The sequence below is a fragment of the Pan troglodytes genome, chromosome 1 (genome assembly GCF_028858775.2).
Source record: "Pan troglodytes isolate AG18354 chromosome 1, NHGRI_mPanTro3-v2.0_pri, whole genome shotgun sequence".
Classification (NCBI taxonomy): domain Eukaryota; kingdom Metazoa; phylum Chordata; class Mammalia; order Primates; family Hominidae; genus Pan; species Pan troglodytes.
Window position 1 is genome coordinate 155,698,491 of NC_072398.2, and position 24,774 is coordinate 155,723,264.

General features: G+C 36.3%; 1 protein-coding gene across 16 annotated transcripts in view; it reads left to right on the forward strand.

Moving 5' to 3' along the window:
• The window catches only part of SLC44A5 (solute carrier family 44 member 5), a 514,237-nt gene that overhangs the window by 401,622 nt on the left and 87,841 nt on the right, over nucleotides 1–24,774 (forward strand). For all 16 annotated transcript variants that reach the window (XR_008548013.2, XM_054684405.2, XM_054684403.2 and 13 more), the window contains one exon: nucleotides 14,392–14,465. Coding sequence is in view for 15 of the 16 variants with exons in the window: in XM_054684405.2 (XP_054540380.1) it covers nucleotides 14,392–14,465 (74 nt within the window). In the remaining variant the exon portion in view is untranslated. The remainder of the gene's footprint in view (nucleotides 1–14,391; nucleotides 14,466–24,774) is intronic.

Sequence of the window (24,774 nt, forward strand, 5' to 3'; positions counted from 1 at the left end):
CCTAGTAAAATTAACCAATATTGAATATTATTGGGATAATTTAGACCTTACAGGTTAGAAAACCAAAGACTTTATAGACTGGTGCAAACTTATTTGTGCCCTAAAGCTTTTTATTTTTAAGCTTTTGTATATAGATGTATAAATAATGATGGTAATAATTTATAATCCAATCCATGTCAAAGTTTCAGTTTTCTGTTTCCCTTTCTGCTTTTTAAAACACACATAAATGGACATATACTCCTAACTCAACTTTTTCTATGAGGAGTACTACGTGCTTTACAGATACTGCATAAATAATCCTGCAACTCCGTTGTGGATAGAAACAATTGCTTTGTGGTGGTAAGTGGGGAGTTGAGAGACTTGCCAGGTGTTAATTGTAGATAGAATCTAAATTCCCAGATTGTGATTCTCAAGGCAAATCTTTGCCTTAAGGCTCAAGCCCAGATAGGAGACTGTATTCTAGTATATTCTTCCTTTCTCTTTGCAGCATGACGAGACAGAATGACTAAAATCTGCAGTTCAACTACCTAAAATTAATACTTTATTCTTCTAGGAAAACTCTTAGTGAACACTAACTAAAACAAAGCAATCATATTAATTTGCTGCCCAAATTTAAAATCAAATTTGATAGATGTAAATTCTGAAAAGCATTGAGCTCAATAAAAGTGATGATCAAGAATCAGGGATGGTTCAGAGTTATTTGATGCTGATCTCCTGAGAATAGAGCCTAGGAGTCCCAGTTACCATTCTAAATACTTGCATTACTTAAGGTAAATTGAAATTCTTTATGTGCTGGGCATATTTCACTATGGCCTTCTTAAGTCTTTAAGTTGTATCTCACCTATTGTTATTGCCACTACTGCAACCCTAGCATCAATGAAAGTCTAAAGATAGACTGCTCCACACACTTTGGCACATTTTTCCAGTAACTGAAAGATGAAGCAAATGTGAAAGTCTGCAAGTCTTGGAGCTTTTAATAATAAAACATAGATTTCACATGCTTTTTACATCAAAATATGAAAGATGATGCTGGCGTGTTTTTTATTGTCCATGCAAGATAGCACTGGATTACAGGTCGTTCTGTTACCGTACTGGGACCAGGCTGCACAGACATTGAGTTGAGGTAAATTCTCTAAGTCTAGTAAAGGGGGAGACAAAGAGATGCATGAGTCTGTTAAGTGGCTTTTTGGTAGCTGACAAACAGTTGTTGTATTAGAAAGGAATAAACTGTAAATGTTTAAAGGAGGAGAACAGTAAAGACCAACGTCTTTAAACTTTTCTCTAGTGTATCTGACTGTTAGGATTATTTAAACTATAAAGTAAAAATAGAGAAATTAAATACATTTACGGGAAATTAATATCATCATTCACCTTATTATCTGCTTTCTCATGCACATAAGCTAGTACTTTTACACTAGGATATGTATCTGCTTTTATATTTTCTCCAGATTCAAACAGATGTTAGTAAGCTTCCTTCACTGTACAACTTTTATTTTTCTTTCCATATAACCAGAAATAGTTTTCTGCATTTTTCTTGATCTTCTTTTTCTGATTTATTCTCTTTTGCCTTTTTCTTTCTCAATCTTTAATAACTTCGGATTTTCATCAGGAGCCCTACTGCTTCCTCTCATTTTCTTTCTCCTTTAAATCCCTTTTCAGCTTATTTCTATCTTGGTTTTGTCTTGCTTCTAGATGTCACTTTTATCCTCTTTCCCTCCTTGCTTTTACTCTGTCTTTGCTCCCTTAAATACAGTTGACAAGACCTAGAAACAACACAGTTCAGTAAGTTGTCATGTATATTGTTCATAATGGACAGTCCACATCCAGGAGCAGTCAAGGCCAGCTCTTTTTTGATCCTCAGGGACTAAAGCCAACAATACAGCAACAACCCCTTATGTCCATTACAGAAAAGACAGATGCCAGCTAACTACATTCACAGCAGAAAACTGAAAAATATGATCTTTGATCTCCAAGAGCTTAGAGAAAATATGCTTTTATCAAGTTGATGTAATAAAAAAAGTGAAATAGTTTACTTTGAAAACTGTCAGAGAGACAAATATAGGATCTGGTGCTGAAATGATCCATAACCATTGTTTCTTCCCTCTGTGTTAAAAACCGTTAGAGAGAAATCCATTCATATCCATTTCAACCCATGAGGCATCTTTTTGGAGCTGAAAACTCTCCCATGCTCTGACATTTATTTTCACAGTATTCCTGGTACCCAGGAAAACAGACATGTGTGGGAGGCTGATGATGAAGATGAAACAGAACTGGCCCTGGTTTCATTCTCTTCTGTGTTGCTACCACACCGCATTCACCACACGCTTCATCCCAATTCATTCTGCATCCTGGTCAAGATAAATCTGAGATAGAACTTTTGTTATATTACTCCCCCTATTCAAGAACTTCCAACAGAAAATGAACTGAAATTGTAATCAGGAGTGACTTAATTTGTAAAGTGATGTATTAATAACAGCTCTCATATCAACTTTACAACTTGTAATCATCCAAATGAGATAGTATATTTCAAGGTGAGTCATGAACTGTCAGGTCCTTTAACATATGAAATGTTGTGAGTGAACTCTCCTGACAGAAAAGTCCACGCTCCTCCACACTGAGGGCTATTCAGTCATTTAATTGTACCAACCACCTCTTGTGCTGCTGCCCTAGCATGTTTTGTGCTGCTATATATATAATAATGAATAGATTATATATATATTATTATATATTAATATATAATAGAATAGAAATTTGTTTGGCACATAGTTCTGGAGTGCGGGAAGTCCAAGATCGAGGGGCTACATCAAAACATGACAGAAGGCATCACATGTGCCACAGAAGAAGGACAGGAAAGAACCAAACTCGCTTCTGTAACACCCCCCATCCCCGCTCCAGATATAGAACTCACTCCTGAGACTCCATTCATGAGGGCAGAAACTAATCATCTCTCAAAGATCTCACCTCTCAGAACTGTTGCATTGGGGATTGAGTTTCCAACACATGAACCTTGGGGGACACATTCAAACTGTAGCAGCTGCTCTATCCCTTTCTCCCCTGTTGTATCCACACTGGCTGTATTAGTCTGTTCTCATGCTATTAATAAAGACATACCCGAGACTGGGGAATTATGAAGGAAAGAGGTTTAATTGACTCCATTCCACATAGCTGGGGAGGCTTCACAATCATGGTGGAAGGCAAGGAGGAGCAAGTCACATCTTACATGGTGGCAGGGAAGAAAGAGAATGAGAGCCAAGTGAAAGGGGTTTCCCCTTATAAAACCATCAGATCTCGTGAGACTTACTCATTACCATGAGAACAGTATGGGGGTAACTGCCCCCATGATTCAACTATCTCCCACCAGCCCCCCTCAACAACATGTGGGAATTGTGGGAGCTACAACTCAAGATGAAGTTTGGGTTGGGGACACAGCCAAACCATATCACTGGCTATCTGTCAGCTCCCAGGACATACCCTGGTCTCACCTGCCCTCAGGGCCTTTGCATTTGCTGTTTCTTCTGCCTGAAATACAAGTCCTACAACCACTTCAGAGAGCCCTTCCTTATGAACCCTCTATATGTAGGCCATCCTTAATATTTTCCCTCATAGAATCATGTTTTTTTCCCTAGCAGTTACACAATCTGTCATCATTTTATTGATTGATGGTTACTTATTTATTATCTGTTCCCCAGACTAAACTGGGAACTCCGTGAGAGAAAGCATCTTATCTGTGTGGTTCACCAACGTTTCATAGCATCTGCCACAGTATCCGGCACAAAATAGGTACCTCATTAATCATGAAATTAGAGTCTTTGAAGGCCATATTTCAGAATGGCAGAAAAGAGGATATTAGTAGGAGCTGGTACCTGTTATGTAAGTTGAATTGTAGTGCTTTGTTGTAAGAGAACCGAGACCACTCTGGACAAAATTAAGTATAGATTGCCTAATGACTCATTCCCAACATTAAGATGCTATTTTGAGGGCTGGATGCGGTGGCTCACGCCTGTAATCCCAGCACTTTGGGAGGCCAAGCCCGGCAGATACCTGAAGTCAGGAGTTCGAGACCAGCGTGGCCAACATGGTGAAACCCTGTCTCTACTAAAAATACAAAAATTAGCCAGGTGTGGTGGTGGGTGCCTGTAATCCCAGCTACTCGGGAGGCTGAGGCAGGAGAATCACTTGAACCTGGGAAACGGAGGTTGCAGTGAGCCGAGATCATGCCACTGCACTCCAACTTGGGTGACAGAGAGAGACTCCATCTCAAAAAAAAAAAAAAAAAAAAGATGCTATTTTGAATATCTTATGTTAAAATGAAAGAGACTAGTACAGTTTGTGATACATTTTATGTCTAATGATTTAAATATATATGCATATATTTAACTTTAAAAATTTATATTTTAATACTCAATGTAATGACAACTGTAAATGTGTATATTTACTATGGCTAAATTTAAATTTAAAATTCCATTTCACTGAATATGAATGTCAAGAATTATATAAACAATTGAATATAAAATATAAAATTATTCAGAGTTAAAATCTAACTACTTGCTATTTTGCTGTTACTGATATCAGCTCTAGAACATGGTTTTGCTGGGAAACGAATCTCAGTTTAACTTACTTGAATTCTGTGAAAATATATAATATTCAGTTTTATATTTCTATTTAGTATTTAATAATAGTTGCAAAAAGCCCATATTATTTGCACAATCCATTTGGGTTGACTTGAAATTATTAGAATGGGAAAATCTTATTTTTTATAATCGTTTAAAATAAATCTCACTAGTAGCTGTGATATATTCTGTAATTTGTCTCACTCAACATGCATTCCAAATCATCTTTCCTCTTGTGTCCGCTAGTAGAGAAGCTGAAAAGCCAAACACTTTTTTAAAGCACCTTCCAGGTAGGGATGGTCATGAGACACAGGAATAGCCAATGAGCTAAAGAGAAAGACTGCCAGGAGGGACTTTCTTCCCTAAATAAAAAAACAAAGACTCTTTGAAGAGATTCAGGTGTCTTGAGTGCAGCAGTCAACTTGTGACATGAGGCATAAACATGAAGACAAATGTCTACAAGCTAAGAATGAGAGGGGTGGAAGGATGAAATGAGTCAAGTCCCTAATGGCATCGCTGGATGATGCACCACCCCAGCTCAGGACTGCCAACTGCAGCACTTCCTGTTGTATTTAACAAATAAATTCCTTGAAATTTAAACCACATTTCTGGCTTTAAGTTTCCTGGTGTTTTCAGCCAAGCAAATTCTTAACAGATACATCACCTAGGTACAAATTTAAACTTTATTACATGGAGATTATATTTAATAATTTCAAATCAATAAACATTTAGGGAATATTTAGTTTTATCTTAACACCTCTACAAAGTTTGTCTTTTACTTTTGCTAATAATAATGACCCTATTGTTACTAGTAATGCTATGTTATAGTATAACCAGCCTGTAGATAAAATAGGTTGGCAAATATTCACAAAAAAGAATTTTCGTACTACTTTGGGCTCTAACCAAATGATTCAAATTTCCATTACAATGGTTGGAGTTTCCCATTTTGCTGAACACTTTGAGAACAGGAGAGATACAGCATTTTATGTGTTTTTTAAAATGTCTACAAAATATTGTCTAATGTTCAGATAATATTTTCATTGATCCATTCAATAGGTATGTACCGAATGCCTATGCTTCTTTGCTATGGACAACCCAGGGCAATAACTATTCCTTATTATACTATTTCACAAATTTGTTAATTTTCTTTCCAAAATCTGTGCAAACCTCCCATTCATACTAAAGTTTACCAATAGCATACTTGTATAATGTTTGCTGTTATTTATGTCAAATATGGCATGTTGTATTTACTGTTTTCCTTTGAGGACTGAAATAATTCCAAAACCAATAAGTAAAATATGCTTATAATAGAGAAATCTTGTTTTCCTTTTTATTATTTTTAAAAATTATTTGAAAAATTTTTTTTAGAGGCAAGGGTATCGCTCTGTTTCCTAGGATGGAGCGCAGTGGCACATTCATAGCTCACTCCAACAGTGAACTTGTGAGCTCAAGTTCCCAAGAAGCTGAGACTATAGGCACATGCCACCACATGCAGCTGATTTTTAAAATGTTTTATGGAGACCAGGTCTCACTATGTTGCCCAGGCTGGTTTCAAACTCCTAGCTTTAAGTAATCCCCCCAACTTAGCTTCCCAAAGTGTTGGAATTACAGGCATGAGCCGCTATGCCAGCCTAAAACATTTTTTCATATAATTAAATATTGTTCTAAAAGTTGTTTTCAACTTTTCTCTATTATAAACAGTGCAGTGTTTTAAATCTTTATAAATAAATTTTTACTACATCTATAATTATGCCTATGGTATAAATTACTAAAAAGAAAATTACTGGGTCAAAGGGCTTGCAATTTTCTAAGTCCCCTATCATCATCAGGCAATATTTTTTATTTACTTATTAAAATTTGAGGTGACAAATAGTAATCTCCTCACTTTAATGTGTATGCTTTTAATTACTAAAAAAGATTATCATATGATTAATAGGAGACATGCATTTTTCTATTTTAATAGCTGAATGAGAATTTCCAGAAGTTCATTCATTGTTTTAACAAATATTTTTGAGCACTACTCTGTGTCTACATAGATTCTAACTTATTCCAAAAAGATTAAAAAGTGTTCCAAACAGATATGAATTCCCTTCAACCTTTGTTGATGACTTTGGACTAATGTCCGAAAGCTGTCTAGAGCTAGGTCTCTTTGCACCCTGCTGTGTAGTGCCTTTGGTCTACAATGCCCCAGCTGTAATATAAGCAGTAACTGTGATCTCGCTTTCACTTTATTAGCATTTGCAGAGTGGTTTCCACCTACTGACAGATTACTGAATATTATACAAGTTTTACACACACGATGAATAACATCGTAAAACCAATTTTGTCTTATCTTGCCCCCTTTCAAACAAAAGACACTTTTATACAGGCATCACTTAAACTCCTCTTTGTAAAAAAAAAAAAATCAGGTTTCATTTCTCTTTACAAATGAAAATATAAATCACAACCAGTTAAAGCTATTCTCTCAAGGCAATGGAAACCCAAATGCAAGCAGTTTAGAATAGAAGACTAATCAGAAGATAGAGAAGCTTTTAAGATCTAATTACTCAGAAGAACTAACTAAAGCAGCTACAATACTTAAATGTTATCTTATATAACCTAATACATTTGAAAGATATTATCAATATTATACTGTTTTTTCATAGGGTATTGAGTCATTTGGTACATTTTGTTTTTAAACAACAGTTTAAAATGTGTTAAAAATACTAATCCTACAAAACCAACACTTCTTTCTCAATGGTTGGATGCCAGGATTATCTTCAAAGGTAAATGTAAATTTAAAGTCATCTTTAAAATTTTTTAGGATGCTTAAAAAACTTGTATTAATATCAAACACCTGAAAATACAGGTTCATGTAATTAAAAGCTCATTTGTGCCTTTCTATGAGGTTTCTGATTTCAGTAACAGAGCGAAATTCTTCAAGATAATCTTTAACCTCTTATAGAAACAGCCAGTGTAACTTGCCTTCTAATAAAACCTCAGCTCTCACATACACAAAGAATGGTGTGCGGCATAACCTAAAGCTGTGGATTGGGGAACAGAACAACAAAGAACTGTCAGACAATGTATGTGGGAAGAAGAGAAACTGGAACCAAGGGGGTGGATACAATTAATGCTTTCAAACGCAAGCTCTTAGAGGATGTCCCTCTCAAAAATCACCAGATTCTCTATTATTCGTGAGAAGTAGGGGAAAAAAGGGAAAATATTTTTAACTTACATAGATCTCTACTCCTAAATAGTTCAAAATAGAGTCCAGCTGACACTGACTAGTAGCAACTCAGATGATCTAATTCACAGCACGGTCTGCAGTTTGCCAAACGTATCTCAGTGAAGCTTGAAAGATGGCCCCAAAGTGCATTATCCTCTAATAAAGCCTGTGGGAAGTGAAGCATTCATTCTGCTTCCTGGGACAGACTTTTGTGGTAAGAATCAGAGCAGTAACAGATGACTGAATGGCATCATTCAGGTGCCAACAGAACCACAGAGGACCAATGCTTCTAGACTTTGGGTTATAAATGCAGCCATGTTGTAGACAGATGTACCCAGGTGACACCAACAATTTTCAAATGAGAGGTGAGCATCCGACTGGAATCACAGGCAGTGGACAGTCCCTAAACTGATTCATTAGGCACAAATGGATGATCTGTCAGAGAATAATGACTTTTAGGACTTCTGTTCTCACTCTAATGCTTGATATTAATGACCTTTCAGGATGGTTGATATCATTGGAATTTCATCTGCCACAAAGAAAGGAAACCAGTAAATGAATCAGTTTCTGGATGAGAGTAGAAAGCTGTCCCTGAAAAGGAAGCAAAATGACAGTTGTTGGAGAATAAGAACTAGTGTGAAACCAAAATATGCACTTATCAAACAAAACTCTCTTATTACCTCTAAATTAAATCTAATTGGTTTTTTTTGTTTGCATTTGTTTTTTAGTGATTTATTTTACTGGAGATAGCAATGTCCAGATAGCATGTTTAAGCTTGACCAAAAATTTGAATCTCTAAGCAACATATTCACTACAAAAAATAAAAAAGATCTGAAATTTGAAACACAGCATTTTGATTTTTACCAGGCCCTGTTTATGATGCATTAGACTGTCAGTGAAGGATGCATCTCACTAATAATTCACAGGACATAGATTGTTGTATGTCTGTAGCATGCAAGACTCTGCTAAATGCTGCAATAGAGGACTTTATGGTCTAGGTCAGAGGTCAGTAAACTTTTTCTATAAATGTCCAGGTGGTAAATATTTTAGGTTTTGCAGGCCAGGTGGTATCTAATGCAGCTACTAAGCCATTGTAGCAAAAGAAAGTAGCCTTAGACGATATACATATATTAGTATTGCTGTTTTCCAAAAATCTTTACTTATGAATGCAAGTTTGAATTTTACATAACGTTTCTAGGTTACAAAATATTATTCCTTTGATTTTTAAAAAATTGTTTAGAAATTGTAAAAACTATTCTTAGCTTGCAGGCTGTACAAAAACAGACAGCAAACCAGATTTGGCCCATACACTGTAGTTTGCTGCCCTTGGTCTAGGCTATAATAGATTAAATATAGTTGCCTTAAAGATACAAACAAAAGTTCCCTAGGTCTACGGGGATTAGAGAGCTCTTCTAGTTGAAAACTTCAAGAAGGAGGTGACATTTCAGCTGACTTGAGGGATAGGATTTTAGTATAGAATGTGGCGATCCACACTGGAGCTTTTTTGAGAGTAAATGGAAACATTGTTAACGGTTATTCTAGGGAAAGAGGTGTAAACCCTGGCTATCCCATGCAAATTGGGACATATGGTTATCCCAGAGGGGGAGTCTAGAGGTGCTATGAGCAGAGAGCTCTGAGTGTGCCCAAGGGCTGTGTATCATTGTTTGAAAAAGTCCAAATTGGTTAAAACACATTAAGAAGGAATAATGGGAGATACAGCTAGAAAGGTAGCCTGGGGCTTGAATTAGGATTGATCTTGGTTCTTAAACATGAAGTGAAGATATTTGGAAATTATTAAATAGGTAATGGAGAGGTCCTGCAATTTTTTAAACAGTAAACTGACTCATCACATATCAGTAATATCAGTGATGTGCAGACCGAATTGGATCAGGCAGAAACTACTTGCAAAATCCCAATTAAGAGACCACGGCAATAGTCTGAAGAGAGGATTAAAAACCCTGGACTAAGTCCAGGCAACATCAATAGAAAGAAAGGGGTGGATGAAAGACATATCAGAGAAAAGGAGTCAAGAGAACTTGTCAATTGAATATAAAAGATAAGCTAACAAAAAGGGAAAGTCAAAGACAACTCCCAACACTTTAAGTCTGGATGACTATAGGCATACAATATTTGTGGATTAGAGGTAGGAGGAAAGGGAAGTCTGCACATGCACATGTAATTGGAATCCTATTCTTATTCTTTTAATTTGGAATATAGATATAAGGTAGCAATAGTAGTTCTGTAGTTTAACTTTTGAAAACACTTTTATGCCAGAGAAACACAATCTAAGTAAAGTTTTGAGTGGCTCTCTGATAAATGGGGGTGTGAGCAGCTTGTTTTGAAAAAGTGGGACTTTGATTTGGAGGGAGGGTGAGGGAGAGAGTTGGGCAACTGTCTCTGTAACTATTCTTTCTGTCTTCTTTCTGGGACCCAGTGGGATGCAACCCATTTTTAGCTTAGTACAATGGTTCACAGTGCTTGCTGTGAAAGTAAAAATGAATCCACCTAAGGAAAAAGTCCAGTTATGACAAGCCTCTAGCTAGAATATGATTCAGAATAATTTTCAGCCATGAGCTTAGATCACCCAGTTATCTCAATAGCTGTCTAAAGAGTTTTGAGAACTATCCCAATTAAAACCTTATTTTTCTTAAAAAAAGAACTCATTTCCTATAGAACATTTAGGATTGTGACAGATGCTCTGAAATAAAAATAAAGAAACAATGATAAGGCACTACAACTTCTAAACATTTGAATTGAGTTTCTGCTACTTTCCTTGACTCACAAAATGGTGTCCAAGCTATATTTTGATTTGTTCACATTCAATTTTCCAGTAACTTTCTAAGCACTAATTATTTTTTTAGAGAGAATATATCTGAGGAAAGGGAGAGAAGCAGATAAATTAATGGAAAAAATAGCAGGTAATTATAATTACCTGAAAGTACACACACACACACACACACACACACACACACACACACACCTATTTTAAAAATTTTCTAAAACAATAAAGTGAATCAAGTTGCTACAGAAACAAATTTAGAAATACTAATGTCTACTACTGGGGAGATTTGAATTCTTAGTTTTTGTTCAAAAACCTTCTCTGGTTAAGTAAGACAAAATTAACCAGTCTGGCCATAGGGTATGGTCTGCCATTTCTCTAAAACAGTGTACCAGAAAAACAAAGCAGACTTTTTTTTTTGGATATTTATATCCTTTATTTGTATGCATATAGTAAGCATTCCATACAAATTTGTTTTGTTTAAGGAATAAAGCAATCACTATGTAATTAGATCTTCTACTGAAATATTTTTTTTAATTATTATACTTTAAGTTCTAGGGTACATGTGCACAACCTGCAGGTTTGTTACATATGTATACATGCGCCATGTTGGTGTGCTGCACCCATTAACTCATCATTTACATTAGGTATATCTTCTAATGCTATCCCTCCCCCCTCCCAGCAGACTTTAATATATTATTTTCCCTGGCCCCAGAAGAGAATCTCCAAACATCTTAAGGTGTGAATTATTGAGAAATGCTGTCCCATTGTGGTGAGAGACTGCTGGGGAAATAGTTGGGTGGGGACAGGGTAGTTCCTGATGCTTTAGTGTTTCCTTGGCACCAAAGAATAAAAAATAAATTATAGTGTAAAACCCTATATAGAACCAAAACACCAACTGATGCTCATTCATTAGTGCAAGTAGTGAAAGAGTGTGGGTTTTACTTTTTAAAAAACTTCCGCCGGGTGCGGTGGCTCACGCCCATAATCCCAGCACTTTGGGAGGCCAAGGTGGGTGGATCACGAGGTCAGGAGTTCGAAACCAGCCTGGCCAATATGATGAAACCCTGTCTCTACTAAAAATACAAAAATTAGCCGGGCATGGTGGCATATGCCTGTAGTTCCAGTTGCTTGGGAGGCTGAGGCAGGAGAATTGCTTGAACCAGGGAGTCGGAGGTTGCAGTGAGCTGAGATCATGCCACTGCACTCCAGCCTGGGTGACAGAGCAAGACTCCGGCTCCAAAAACAAACAAACAAACAAAAACCTTCCATTTGGGATCTGCTTCTGCTTCTGTCCTTGTGCTCTGTTCTTTGAAACTGTTAAGTTTCTTTCATTGATCTTCCTAGATGTTTACCTCTACTTGCATTGACTATGTAGCATTATAAATACAAAACCTTATAATAGTATGTAACATAGAGTCATTATGAATACAATTGTTCTCCCTTATTTGAAGTTTTTCTTTCTGAGGTTTCAGTTATCCGAGGTCATCTGTGGCCATCCGTGATGCACAGAAAATATGAAATAGAAAATTATAGAAATAAATAATTTATGTCTTAAATTGCCCACTGTTCTGAATAGCAGGATAAAATCTCATGCCATCAAACTCTGTCCCACCCAGCATGTGAATCATCTCTTTGTCCAGTGTATCCACGCTATCCAGGCCACCTAACCTGCCTGCCCTTTTGCCACTTGCTAGCCATCTTGCTTGTCAGATCAACTGTCCCAGTATCGCAGTGCTTGTGTTCAAGTAACCCTGATTTTACTTTATAATGGCTCCAAAGCACAGGAGTAGTGATGCGGCATATTGTTATAATTATTCTATTTTATTATTAGTTATTGTTAACTTCTTCATTGTGCTTAATTTATAAAGTAAACTTTATCATAGGTCTGTATGCATAGGAAAAAACAAAATACAGGGTTTGGGGCCATACGCAGTTCAGGCATTCACTAGGGGTCTTAGAATGCCTCCCTTGCGAATAAGGGGAGACTACTGTATGTGTTATATTATGTATTATTAGAAATGATACAAACATATAACATTATAGATATATAAGGACGGGATGGCAGGCCACCCTGGCTGGTGCTTCTGATTATATCCCTCTCTCCAGCTTCCTGGTAGTTATGATTACACACCAGGGCTTTGAAAAATGCAATATTTCTAATTAAAGCACATCTATGCTCTAGATTTTTCTCTTTGAGTTTCTTACCTGCATGCATTTTCTATTCAGTGTTGAGGTATGTAACAACTGCTCTGACAGACTGAGAATCTAATATTAAGTAGGATATGTAAGAATGCAGGTGAAACAGATACCCTGCTCACACCCAAGCGTGTTTTTGCTTACAATGGTTGTTAACCAAAAAAAAAAAAAAAAAAAACTAGAGCACCTGCTTTCTTCTCTTGTTATTATTATTCTCATAATTCTTAAATTCAAATGAAATTAAAAATTCCTGGGTTGAAACTAGATTTAAACAAATGACAGTTTGTTTCTGGTTTGCCCACAATTAACTTTCTCTATGAAAGATCCATTTCCTGTTCCAAGGTAAAGAATTATAGGAATGTGTGTAATTGATTTTAGATGTAGCTATTTTAAAAACTTGCAGAAAATTACAATCATATTAACATAACTCATAAGTGAAAAAGGTTTGGCGTTGGAGATCTAGATATTTGCCCCCTTCTTTAAGAACCTCTTTCACGTACCTTAAGTAAGCGAACTCACTTTACTACCCACAATAGCCTAAAGATATTCTTAGGAATCTCTCAAGGTTATGTTTCTGAAAGTAATACAAGTATAACAGGCTTTATCAATGTGTGTTTGTTACTGTGCAATTATTATTCATTACTTACCACTTCAGAAAATAAGTGCATAACTTCAACCTGCCTGTGCTAAAAGATTAGGGCATATCTGTGTGCCCTCAAGATCAATAACTTTTACTATGAAAATTCTCATGTGCAACTTTTAATTCTGTCAAATGAGCTGATCTTTTTCTTTACTAACGGAGTCCTCATTAAGTTTCAAATAAAGAATGACAGTATTGCTGCTCACTTTCAAGCCATAACTTTGACCTTCCAAACCACTTATAAGCTGAACAAGATGTAATATTGGGAATAGAAAATACTTTAGTTGAAAACCTTGAGTATCCCTGCTGGATCCTGGCTGGGCTTCCGACCTTTAGCACATCACTGACTCTCTGTGAGTCAGATTTCCTCTAAACCTACATTTACAATGTGTAGCTTACAGAAATAGCTAGAAAACTTATACTTTTGAGGCATTTTATTTTTAATGCTTTATATACCTTGTTCCTGGAATAGTTATAACTCAATTCCCCATAGAAAATTAATGTAGTCAATCCTTTATCTAATAATAGTACCCCTATAATGTGTATGAAGAAAATGAAGAAGAAGAGGGTGGGAAATGGCTATTTTATACCATGTGTGAAGGAGGCATGAAGAAGAAAATCATAAAATCAAATAGCTTATATTACAATTTCAAATAAAAAATGGCTATCTGATGTTGGCATACTCTAATCTTTAAAAACATTTTACAAATAAATAAGAGAGAACAAATACTAGGAGTTCTGAGGGATGTTCATTAATCATAGAACTATGGCCCCTCCACGGCTGCTAATGTCTTTGCAGAAATACATCTGATCTACCTTTCAAAATTATTGAATAAAATATGCAATTATGAAATAGCATCTCACTATTACTATCTTTTTCTCTCTTCATTTTTTGCAGTAAACAGGAAGTCATTTGGGACCTCTTTTAATTATTTATTTCTTTTTTTGTCTTTAGGAGTTGTACAGATGTTCTGTGCTGTATGATCTTCCTACTGTGTATTATTGGCTACATTATTTTAGGACTTGTGGGTGAGTAAATACAGGTATAGAAAATATTTAACACTTGCTAATGGAATAACTAAGTCAGTGTCACATATAAAAAATTAATTATTGTCTTCCAAAAGCCTTCCTATTATTGATTGTTGTCTTTCCTGGAGGAAATGTGCCTCACCAGGATTTATCGGGTAGCAGACAATAAAAAATGAACATAAAACAGTTTAGTCAAAGGCAAGCCCAAATTACTTAAGTAAATACAATTATAAAGCAGAAAGAGAAAAGTTTGTGGTTTCTTTTTAATCATTGTTACTTTTGAAATTCTAATAAGCAACTAATTATGTTCATGTTGCTGTTTGCTAATAAGAACTAGGGCCTAGATCTTTTTAGGTAATACTAAATATATAAACTTTTCTTTTTATAAGCAAATTAAAAAGAAGGAACAATTATTAAGAATTTCACCAGATAATTCATTGACATACAAAAAGTTCTAGTCTCTTTGCCCAAGTGATAGCTAGCAAAGATATACTCTGTTATTTATTGTTAGGTTAAAGATTTTTCTATGAAAGTGAAAATAAGAGAAGTATGGAGACTCTTTATTTGAAAATTTTTTTTTTTTTTTTTTTTTTTTTGAGACAGAGTCTCACTGTGTTCCCAGGCTGGAGTGCAGCGGCGCAATCTCAGCTCACTGCAACCTCCAACTCCCTGGTTCAAGTGATTCTCCTGTCGCAGCCTCCCGAGTAGCTGGGATTACAGGCATGCGCTACCATGCCCAGCTAATTTTTGTATTTTTTTTTTTTTAGTAGAGACAGGGTTTCACCATGTTGGCCAGGATAGTCTTGATCTCCTGACCTCATGATCTGCCCGCCTCGGCCTCCCAAAGTGCTGGGATTACAGGCATGAGCTACTGTGCCTGGCCCATTTGGATTTTTTTTAAACAACTACCAAAGGGACTAGTGTGAATATTTTCTGTAAGAAGGTTTCACAATTGTATATGAATGGATCAAACTTCTTTTTCCCCAGAGACATAGGTTCTGTCCCTTAAATTCTGACTTAGGAAACTTTAATATGTTTTTATTAGGGTGAAAGTTGTGAAAGTCAGATATTAGCTAGTACCAATAATTAATGGCATGGAGTCAATGTGGATAGAATGTATTAGCAGAAAGAAAGTTATATCCTAACTGGAGAACAATGAAAAACATTTTTCCCTGCTCTTCAGTTTTATCTTCCAATAAGAGAAATACTTTGAGAACACCAACTGAAAGAAAGTCATTTCCAAAAGATAATCTCAATATTGCCATGCAAAAGCTACACAGAATTGGAGAATTCAAAAAATTAAGACAGGAAAATAGGGAGGGAGAGAAAAATAAAGGAGCATAAATCACAAAGCTAAATATATTCTTCTAAGAACTTCAGAACATTCTTTCATTATTTCTTAAAGTGTTTTAACATCTAAACATTAATGAAGTTGTAGTACAATATGTAATCTCTAGAGTAAATATTATAATAAAATAAATTTTCTTACACAAAATATAGAATTTTGGTTTCTCTCACTTTGGGACACATCTTTCTTATCTGTGTAATTTTTTGTTTGTTTTTACTTTTCATCATAGAATTGAAATGTGTTACATAAGTGAAAGATTTGGAATCAGGCACATCTAGAGTTTCAGCATTTTTTGATGGTCTTGGGTTACTTACTCAACCTCAGTTTTCTTACCTGGAAAGTGTGGAAACATTACCTGCCTTTCAGGGCTGTTGTGAGGAGTAAATGAAATAATACCTAACTGTACCAATAATGCTGCATAACAGTTCTGGGTAGTAGTTTGTTTGCTACCATTGTATAACTGAGTTGTTCTGAATTTTAATAAATTCTTTTCAATATAATTTACAATATTATTTCCATGGCAACCCATAATTTGGTCTATTAAAGTTTGACTGCACACAGGAACTTCACAAAGATCTCATCCTGTGACCAGAATCTTTTCACTAGGAGGCCTTATTCCTTCATCAAATAAGTCTCTCCTCTGTATCTCGAAGCCAGTCTAATGTAGTCCACAGAAAAATGCTTTGTGTCCTTATATAGAGTGGGAAAACCCACTGCCACTCTTCTGTAGACAAAACAGAGGAGTGTATGCCATTATTTTCTCTGGAGCAAGATAAGAAATTTGCCTTTTTTTCCCCAGAACCCCAAATTCAGTTTGTAAATGTCTTAATTCACATAAGGAAATTGGCAGATTAATGTTACTCAATAAAAAACTGTGTTGAGTAGTAAATTAATTCAGTGATGTCTCCAGATTAATCCCAGTGCCACTGATTAAAATTAGTGACTCACAAAATTTACAAAATATATATACTTTTTTTAATCCCTGAACTATATATAGCCTTACTGGCTTCATTTCAAGATAAACTTAATTCTTTGATTATATCTAATGTTGGACTAAAAGAAGCATGAGGGGAAACTATGGCAGAGGTTACTAGAAGTGTTAAGGATTTTTTACCATGAAAGAATATATACCTTCATTTGAGCAAATATGATGCTGTCAGTTTCACTGATGTGTTACAGTTATTTTGGTGTCTTTTGCCAACTATATTAGATTAGTGCCTTTGTAGACTTATCTTTCATCCATGATCTTTTCATAAAGAAGTGTTTCCATGGAAGATACATTTTTGTTGTTGTTGTTGTTGTTGTTTTTGTTTTGTTTTGTTTTTTACAAAATCTGCTGAGAGAAACTGTTCTTTGCCCTTTATGTGGAATATGGCCAGCTAGGGTAATACTTCAATGCAACAGAGACACTTAACATTTGATTGATGAACAACAGAACCTTTGTTCAAGTGGATGAAGTGGAGTCTGGGTAGAAGTAATCAAATCTTGAAAGATCAAACTAACCTTTATGGTAACAGCCCTTCTTTGTCCTACTTTGGTGATGGTTACTATTCAATTATTGTACTAATTAGAAAAAAATAGGAATATTTATTATGCAAATTATTCTTTACTTATTGCTATCATTAAGTATATGATATAATAGCACAATTTTAACAATCAATAAATTTTTATGGCCAGGTGTGGTGGCAGTGGCTCATGCCTGTAACCCCAGCATTTACAGAGGCCAAGAGGGGCTGACAGCTTGAGCTCATGAGTTTGGGACCAGCCTGGGCAACATGGCGAAATCCTGTCCCTACAAGAAATACAAAAATTAGCCAGGTGTCATGGTGTGCTCCTGTAGTCTCAGCTACTCGGGAGGCTGAGGTGGGAGGATGGCTTGAGCCTGGGAGGCAGATGTTGCAGTGAGCCAAGATTACGCCACTGCATCCCAGCCTGGGTGATAGAGCCAGACTTTGTCTCAAAAATAAATAAGTAAAGAAATAGTTTTAATTTGGTTTCTTTTTAAATTGATTACTCTTTGGGTGATTTAGTTCATTACTGTATTTACTTAGGAAGTGCTTAAAATTAGGATCCAAAGTTTGTTTTGGTTTTCCTTTTTTTAACCTTTCCCAGGGGTAATTATCTCTAGTAGCTGAGAAAGTAAAAAGTTAACAAGAAAGTTAATGCAAACAAGACCAGAACTCTGTCACCATGCTGTAAGAAACTCAAGCTATGTGTAGCAGCTACGTGGAGGAGTCCTGGCCAACAGGCTCAGCTGGGCTCCCAGGGATAATTAGTGTCCACTATCAGCCCAGTTGGGTTTTCTGAAGCCCCAGTCAACACCTGACTGTATGAGAGATCCCAAGGGAGAATTAAGCCTTTCCCCAAATTCCTGACACCCCAAATCATGAGCAAAATAAAAATTTATTATATTAAGCCAGTGAGTTTGGGAGTGCAACAATAGATAAGCAGAACAAAATTTGGTACCTGGAAGTGGGATCCTGGCTTAACAAAACCTACAATACAGGCATTGGTTTTGAGACCAGGTGGTGTTCAGAAACCCCGTGAGTTTTGAGGAGGCTGTCGGTGAGTTTGAAAGAAAATAAGAAAGATGTGATTGGAAGCAGGGGGGCAGGGCACCTCGCTATGTAGTGGTGAAAAGTCTGGCGTCACTGTTGCTGTGGTAATGAGGGATGCAGGAAAGGTACCTAATGAATTCAATGATCTAGCTAAAAAAAAAAAATCATCCTCAGGAAAGTAGCTAACCCTGCTGAGCCTTGTCCACACTTGGACCTGACTTAGGTGATGAGATCTAGACCTTAAGCCAGAGCCTGATGAGGTAATTGGATGAAGCTTCTGAGGATCTTGAGAGAAGATAAGTGTATTTACATTTGGAGGGAATGTTAAAAAAAAAAAAGAAGAAAAACTGGCTAGAGGGTGGACTATGGTAGCCTTAATACATGGCTGCAAATTCTTTGTCATTTTTCCCATTGAGAAGTAGGATCTGCAATCCTTTCCCCTTGAATACGGTCAGGCTTGTGATTGCTTCTTTAATAGAGAAATGAACCAAGCCAAAGCACAGCAGTAAAGAGCCTTGACATGCAGATAATTTATAGATCAGTACAAAGGATTAAAGGAATGGCATCATGGCTTGACTGGAGACTGGAGACAGTGGAACTGAAAATACCAAGTAGAGAAAGAAAGAAGTTTACATAATTACATAAGGCTAAATTTTCATATTCAGCCTTAATCCTTTGTAGAATAAGGTAGAGAATAAACAAAATAGTTAATAATAAAGTAGTCAAAATTTACCTCATCATTTTTGATATCAAACTATATGTTTATTGTTTTGGGGCAATAATACAGTCACATCTATTTTTTCATTTATTACTTAAGGAAATCTAGCACATCACACTCTTTCCTGACTAAACTTTCCCAAAACACCAAGGAGGGAGCAATCTGATTTCCAGTTTCTAGGTGTAGAGACTTTGTATTGTTCTGGAGATCTGACATTTTGGTTGTGCCATTTAGTACATTTCATAGTCCATTGCTCATCTTAATCTTCCCACTACTGTAGTGGCTTCCCAATCCAAGACTACTGCTTTTTAAGTCTTTCACCAATATTCAAACATTGGTTCCCAAAGCATGACAAGGGTCAGAATGGCTGCATCCAAACTGGCTTCTTGGTTGATCAGAACCAGCCCTTGCTCTTAGGCCCTGCTTTTAAGCCGAGGACCCCAGCCCAGTCTCTTCCTCCATAGTAAGTTCCCTTTGAGGGTATTTTTATCCTTTTTGTCCAGCAAACCTAGTTCAGAGTCAATCTGATCTATCCTAAATTAAAATCTCAGGGAGAAAAGTTTGAGGTCTTATCTCTTCCTTCTCTTAAAGCAAATTAGTCTTCCTCTATCCCAATAAACATGAGGAAGGAAGAAAGCATATTTTCATAACTAAGAGAAGTCACTCAAGTGACCTTCTGAAGAACAAAGATAATTCCAAGATGACTTTTTCATTCTGTCCATACAAAGAAGCAGTGAACAGTTTCTCTTACTAATAAATAAACACATAAATATACATTTTTAATTTAATTTAATTTTTTAGCTTTATGGGCTATGATTGACACATTTTAAAAAGTATATATTTAAGGTGTACAACCTGGTATTTTAGTATATGTATATCTTGTGTAATGATCTCCACAGTCAGGCTAACATATATATCACCTCACGTAGTTACTTTTGTTTGTAAGTGAGTTTTAGTTTGGAAAGAACAGTTAAGATATATTCTCTTAGCAAATTTCAAGAATAAAATACATTATTAACTGTAGTTAATGCTGTAAATCAGATCTCTAGAACTTATTCATCTTATAACTGAAAGTTCTTACTCTTTATCCATTATCTCCTAATTTCTCCCACACCCCCAGATCCTGGCACCTACCGTTCTGCTCTCTGCTTCTATGAGTTGGAGTATTTTAGATTTCACATATAAAGGAGATCACGCAATACTTTTCTTCTATGTCTTGTTTATTTCACTTAGCATCATGTCCTCTAGGTTCACTCATGCTGTCACAACTTGGCAGGATTTTTTTCTTTTTTAAGGCTTGAAAATATTCCATTTTGTGTGTACATGTGTATGTATGTATACATACACACACACATACACAAGCACACATACACTATAATTTCTTAATCCATTCAACTATTGATCGATACTTAAATTGATGCCAAATCTTGGCTATTGTGAATAATGCTGCAATGAACATGGGAGTACAGATATCTCTTCAACATACTGAGTTCAAATCTTTTGGGTAAATACCCAGATGTGGGATTGCTGGATCATATGATAATTCTATTTTTAATTTTTTGAGTGACCTCCATGCTATCGTTCATAATGGCTATACTAATTTACATTCCTACTAACAGTGTACAAGAATTCCTTTTTTCTCCACATCTCCTCAACGCTTATCTCTTGTCTTTTTTATAATAACCATCTGTACCTCACTAGGCATCCTGTTGTTCTAATTTGGGAACTTGGTGGTGTGACCACAATATTCATTGCAAGAGGAAACTGGCAATTGGCAATGAGTATAACTGGAAATTACATTGTGCTGTTAATCTACTTTTGGAAATAAGTGAACCTATCAGATCACAGCTTGGAAACATTGTTTTAGCCAAGTAAAATCATATCTCCCAATTAAAAAGTAAGAATTTTTAGAAATTCCAGTTCTATTGTTTTTTAAATTGTTCCAGGAACCTTTTCTTAATGAAAAATGTTATCATTGTATTTATAACCAGAATTAGTATTAAATGTCCTTTTGCATTTTTTACAAATATATAAATATTTACAAATTAAATTACAAACCTATACTTCCTTTTATTTTGGAAGTCTTCATTTTAAAAAGAAAGCATTTAGTTTTCACTGTTACTTGAGCAGATATTTTAGTATTGAGTGAGTTTTTTACTGTTTACTTTGTTGAGTGCATTCATGGTAGATGATTTTAAGTGGAGTATTGTTATCATGAGAGGGATTGATTTGTGCTCAAGGACATGACCCTAAACTCACCATTGGGTAGAAGAGGCCACCTGTGAAATGACAAACAACATTTTTCTTATCTAAGCAACAAGATACAGGACTGCTTCCAAAAATGTTTCTATAGCAGCGGTGTCATCAACACAGATTTTCAAATTTGGTATCATGTGTCCTATTATCTGCTTCATTGCATTTGTAAATTGCTTGTGTTAAAAAGCCATAAGCACAATTTGGCAGGCCTGTTCCTCACATATTAAAACAGTTAAAATGTACCTTTAAGGGATACGAAGTAATGATTCGAAAGCCAACATTCCCAACCAGCAAGTGTTTAGGGAATGCCTTCCCTGCCCCAAACAGATTTGCAGTTAATTTTTAAGTGTCAGTGCAAGCAGTTGGTCTAATCACATTTTCTCCTTGACAGAGGGCTTTTAAATGGCTGCAACTCCTGACTCAACCCTAGAGCACAACAAGAACATGCTTTGCAAATGTTTGAAAATGAGAGATAATGTTAGATCATAATACTCGCTCCTGGTACTTCAGAAACATGCATTTCCTCGATATGAGTGAAAAGATAATTTGCCTGAATAAATTTTTCACCATCTCTTACCAATCTTTGGTTATCTGCTATGAATTTCCCTAATAGAATTCTTTTACAAATAATTTCTCTTCTCTCTTCTCTGTTTTATGCACACATGAAGCACATGTGCACCTGCACAAACATGAGTCAGCTTCACTTAAAGTGGTGTTTTAAAGTTATTCTAAAACAGTGAGATAATGAAGAAAAAAGATGATTGAACCAGATTTGTATTGGTTTTATTCACCAACGTAACCCAAGTAATTTAATTCTAGAGCCTGTGCTCTTGAACACTACACTATACTGTATTTTATTTAATAAAAACAATAAATGAGGAATAAGTAATGAAAGTTACAGAGAGAGGGGTAGACCAGAACCCCATGATCCTCAACTAATGCTTTTCTCTTCCTCCTTCCCCTCCTGCCTCCTCTAATTCCACACTGAGTTGGGCTTAAAACAGCGAGTATCCAATAACAGTTTGGGGGATAAATGAAAGGCAAGTATTCTTCTGCAAAGATCATCAACAATCTATTATCTTCAGTCTTGCCCCTCTGAGACTGATATGGGTCACTTTGCTGCAGTGCCATTGTCAATCTTCAGTAATTAAAAAAATTAGTCTCTATTATGTATAGACTAAAAAGGGGAGTGTATTCTTTATCATAATCCATACCTAAATAGTTGGTGTTCTTTCCTTCAGTTAATGCTTATACTATGGAGTAAATAAAATTATTTTAGGCAATATTTCATTCTTTGGCCAGAAAAACCTCAAAGGATTTCATGGGTCTCCCAAAAAAGTGTTATTTACTAGTAGATGTTAATGAGTATTACATGTAACATTTTCAGATACAATACATTGTATCGATTTTTAGGAACCATGAGAGCTGCTTCATATAAAGCAAGAAGATGTGGCTAATTATAGAACCACAGTTAAGCAAGTAAAGACAAGACCAGAAACACTGAATAGGGGGTGGCCTCAACCTCGTCCAAGAAAATTTGAATAGGAAGATAAGGACCTGCCTGAACAGAACCTTTACCAGGGAATTCACAGCTGACACTAACAACTAAAAAAAATCTCCCTGTAGTTCATCATAGAAAATCCTAAGATGCTAACTCTCCATCCATATCTGAAATTTGCTTTACCCTGCTTTCTTTTTTTTTTTTTTTTTTTTTTTGAGACAGAGTCTCACTCTGTCACCCAGGCTGGAGTGCAGTGGCGCGATCTCGGCTCACTGCAAGCTCCACTTCCCAGGTTCACGCCATTCTCCTGCCTCAGCCTCCCGAGTAGCTGGGACTACAGGTGCCCGCCACCACGCCTGGCTAATTTTTTGTATTTTTTAGTAGAAACAGGGTTTCACCATGTTAGCCAGGATGGTCTCGATCTCCTGACCTCGTGATCCACCCGCCTTGGCCTCCCAAAGTGCTGGGATTACAGACGTGAGCCACCGTGCCCGGCCTACCCTGCTTTCTGTGTAAGCACCACACTGGTCTCCTTTCTGTCCTCAGTACCCATCACACTCCCACCCCTCACAGGCCCTTTGTCCATGTTGTTCATCTGCTGGAAGCCTCTTGGGCCTCTATTCGTTTTTGAGGTCTCAGCTCCTGAATCACTTCTTCAGAAACATCATCCCTGACCTCCGTCATGTGATCATCTGCCCCTGTGAATCATGTTCTTCATGATTCCTTTGTAGCACGTGTCAGAATTGGAATTTTACATTTATTTGTGCAGTTAATTCATTAAAATCTATTTCTCCCAACAGACTGTAGGCTTTGGGAGAGCAAGGTCCATTATAGTCCCAGGTTCTAGCTTGGTGCTGACACAGAGGAAGCACTTTAAACAATATTTGTAGAATGAATGAAGAAATTATTTGTACAATGAATGAAGGAAAAAACCCCATAAACTCTTGTCCTCATTATTTCAAATACTTCCTTACCTTTAAAATGAAAATGAAAAACTTATCTTCTAATGTGAATCAAAATCTTAAATAAAATCTTGAATAGTGGTGGTCTAGCATCCACTTAGAATAATCAGAAAAATAAGCGTATTAAAGTAATCGGCAAAAAGTCAAATGCAAACAAACAAACAAAAACCCACAGGTGTTATAAAAAGCCTATTTCCATTTCTTGGTAATTTGGTTGTTTTTCTGTTTTCTTCAATTCTGTGTCTATTTTCTGCAAATCTGTTTTAAGGATATGCTTTGTCCCATCTTTTACATCCTACTCTCCTTCCAATTCATAGACCTTGAAATTTGGGTGTATCTTCTTGCTCTTTGCTATCGCTGTTTCATGTAGCAGTAAATTCTGATTAAAGAAAGTCTGAAAACCTTATATATTTTTTAAATGAAGTGCTGAATGTCTTGCCGTATATATCTGAAGTCCCACTCTTTAATAGGCTGGTCACTTGTTCAGAATATGGGCTGGGCGTTTTTCATTTTCCCCTCCAAATCTTTTCCTTATTCTCCTCATCCTGCTCTGTCCCCTGGGAATCTGGCATTTATGGGTTACAGCAAGTGGCTCTCTTGTCCTCTGACTTCCAATTTTATGAGATTGGAGGGTAGGAGCATGAGTTTGTAGAATTTCTTCCTTTGACTCTTTTGCTGATGGGTCACAACAGGTTGGCTACACCTCCCTAAGACTCCTGCTCCTGTCAGTGCTGTCAGTGAGCTCTCTCCATTCAGCTTCTCCTCCTGGGTTTGGGTCACTTCTTCTGGGCCTCTTCAGGCCTAGGGGTGGAAACTGCTCCCTATTGGTGCCAATCTCTGGATTCTACATCAACTCCTGCTTATTTCCCTTCACGCTGTTCATACCTTTATAAATATCTTCTTTATTAAACTCTACTCAATTATTCTATATGAGTTTAACATCTGTCTCCTGCTAGGATCCTGCCA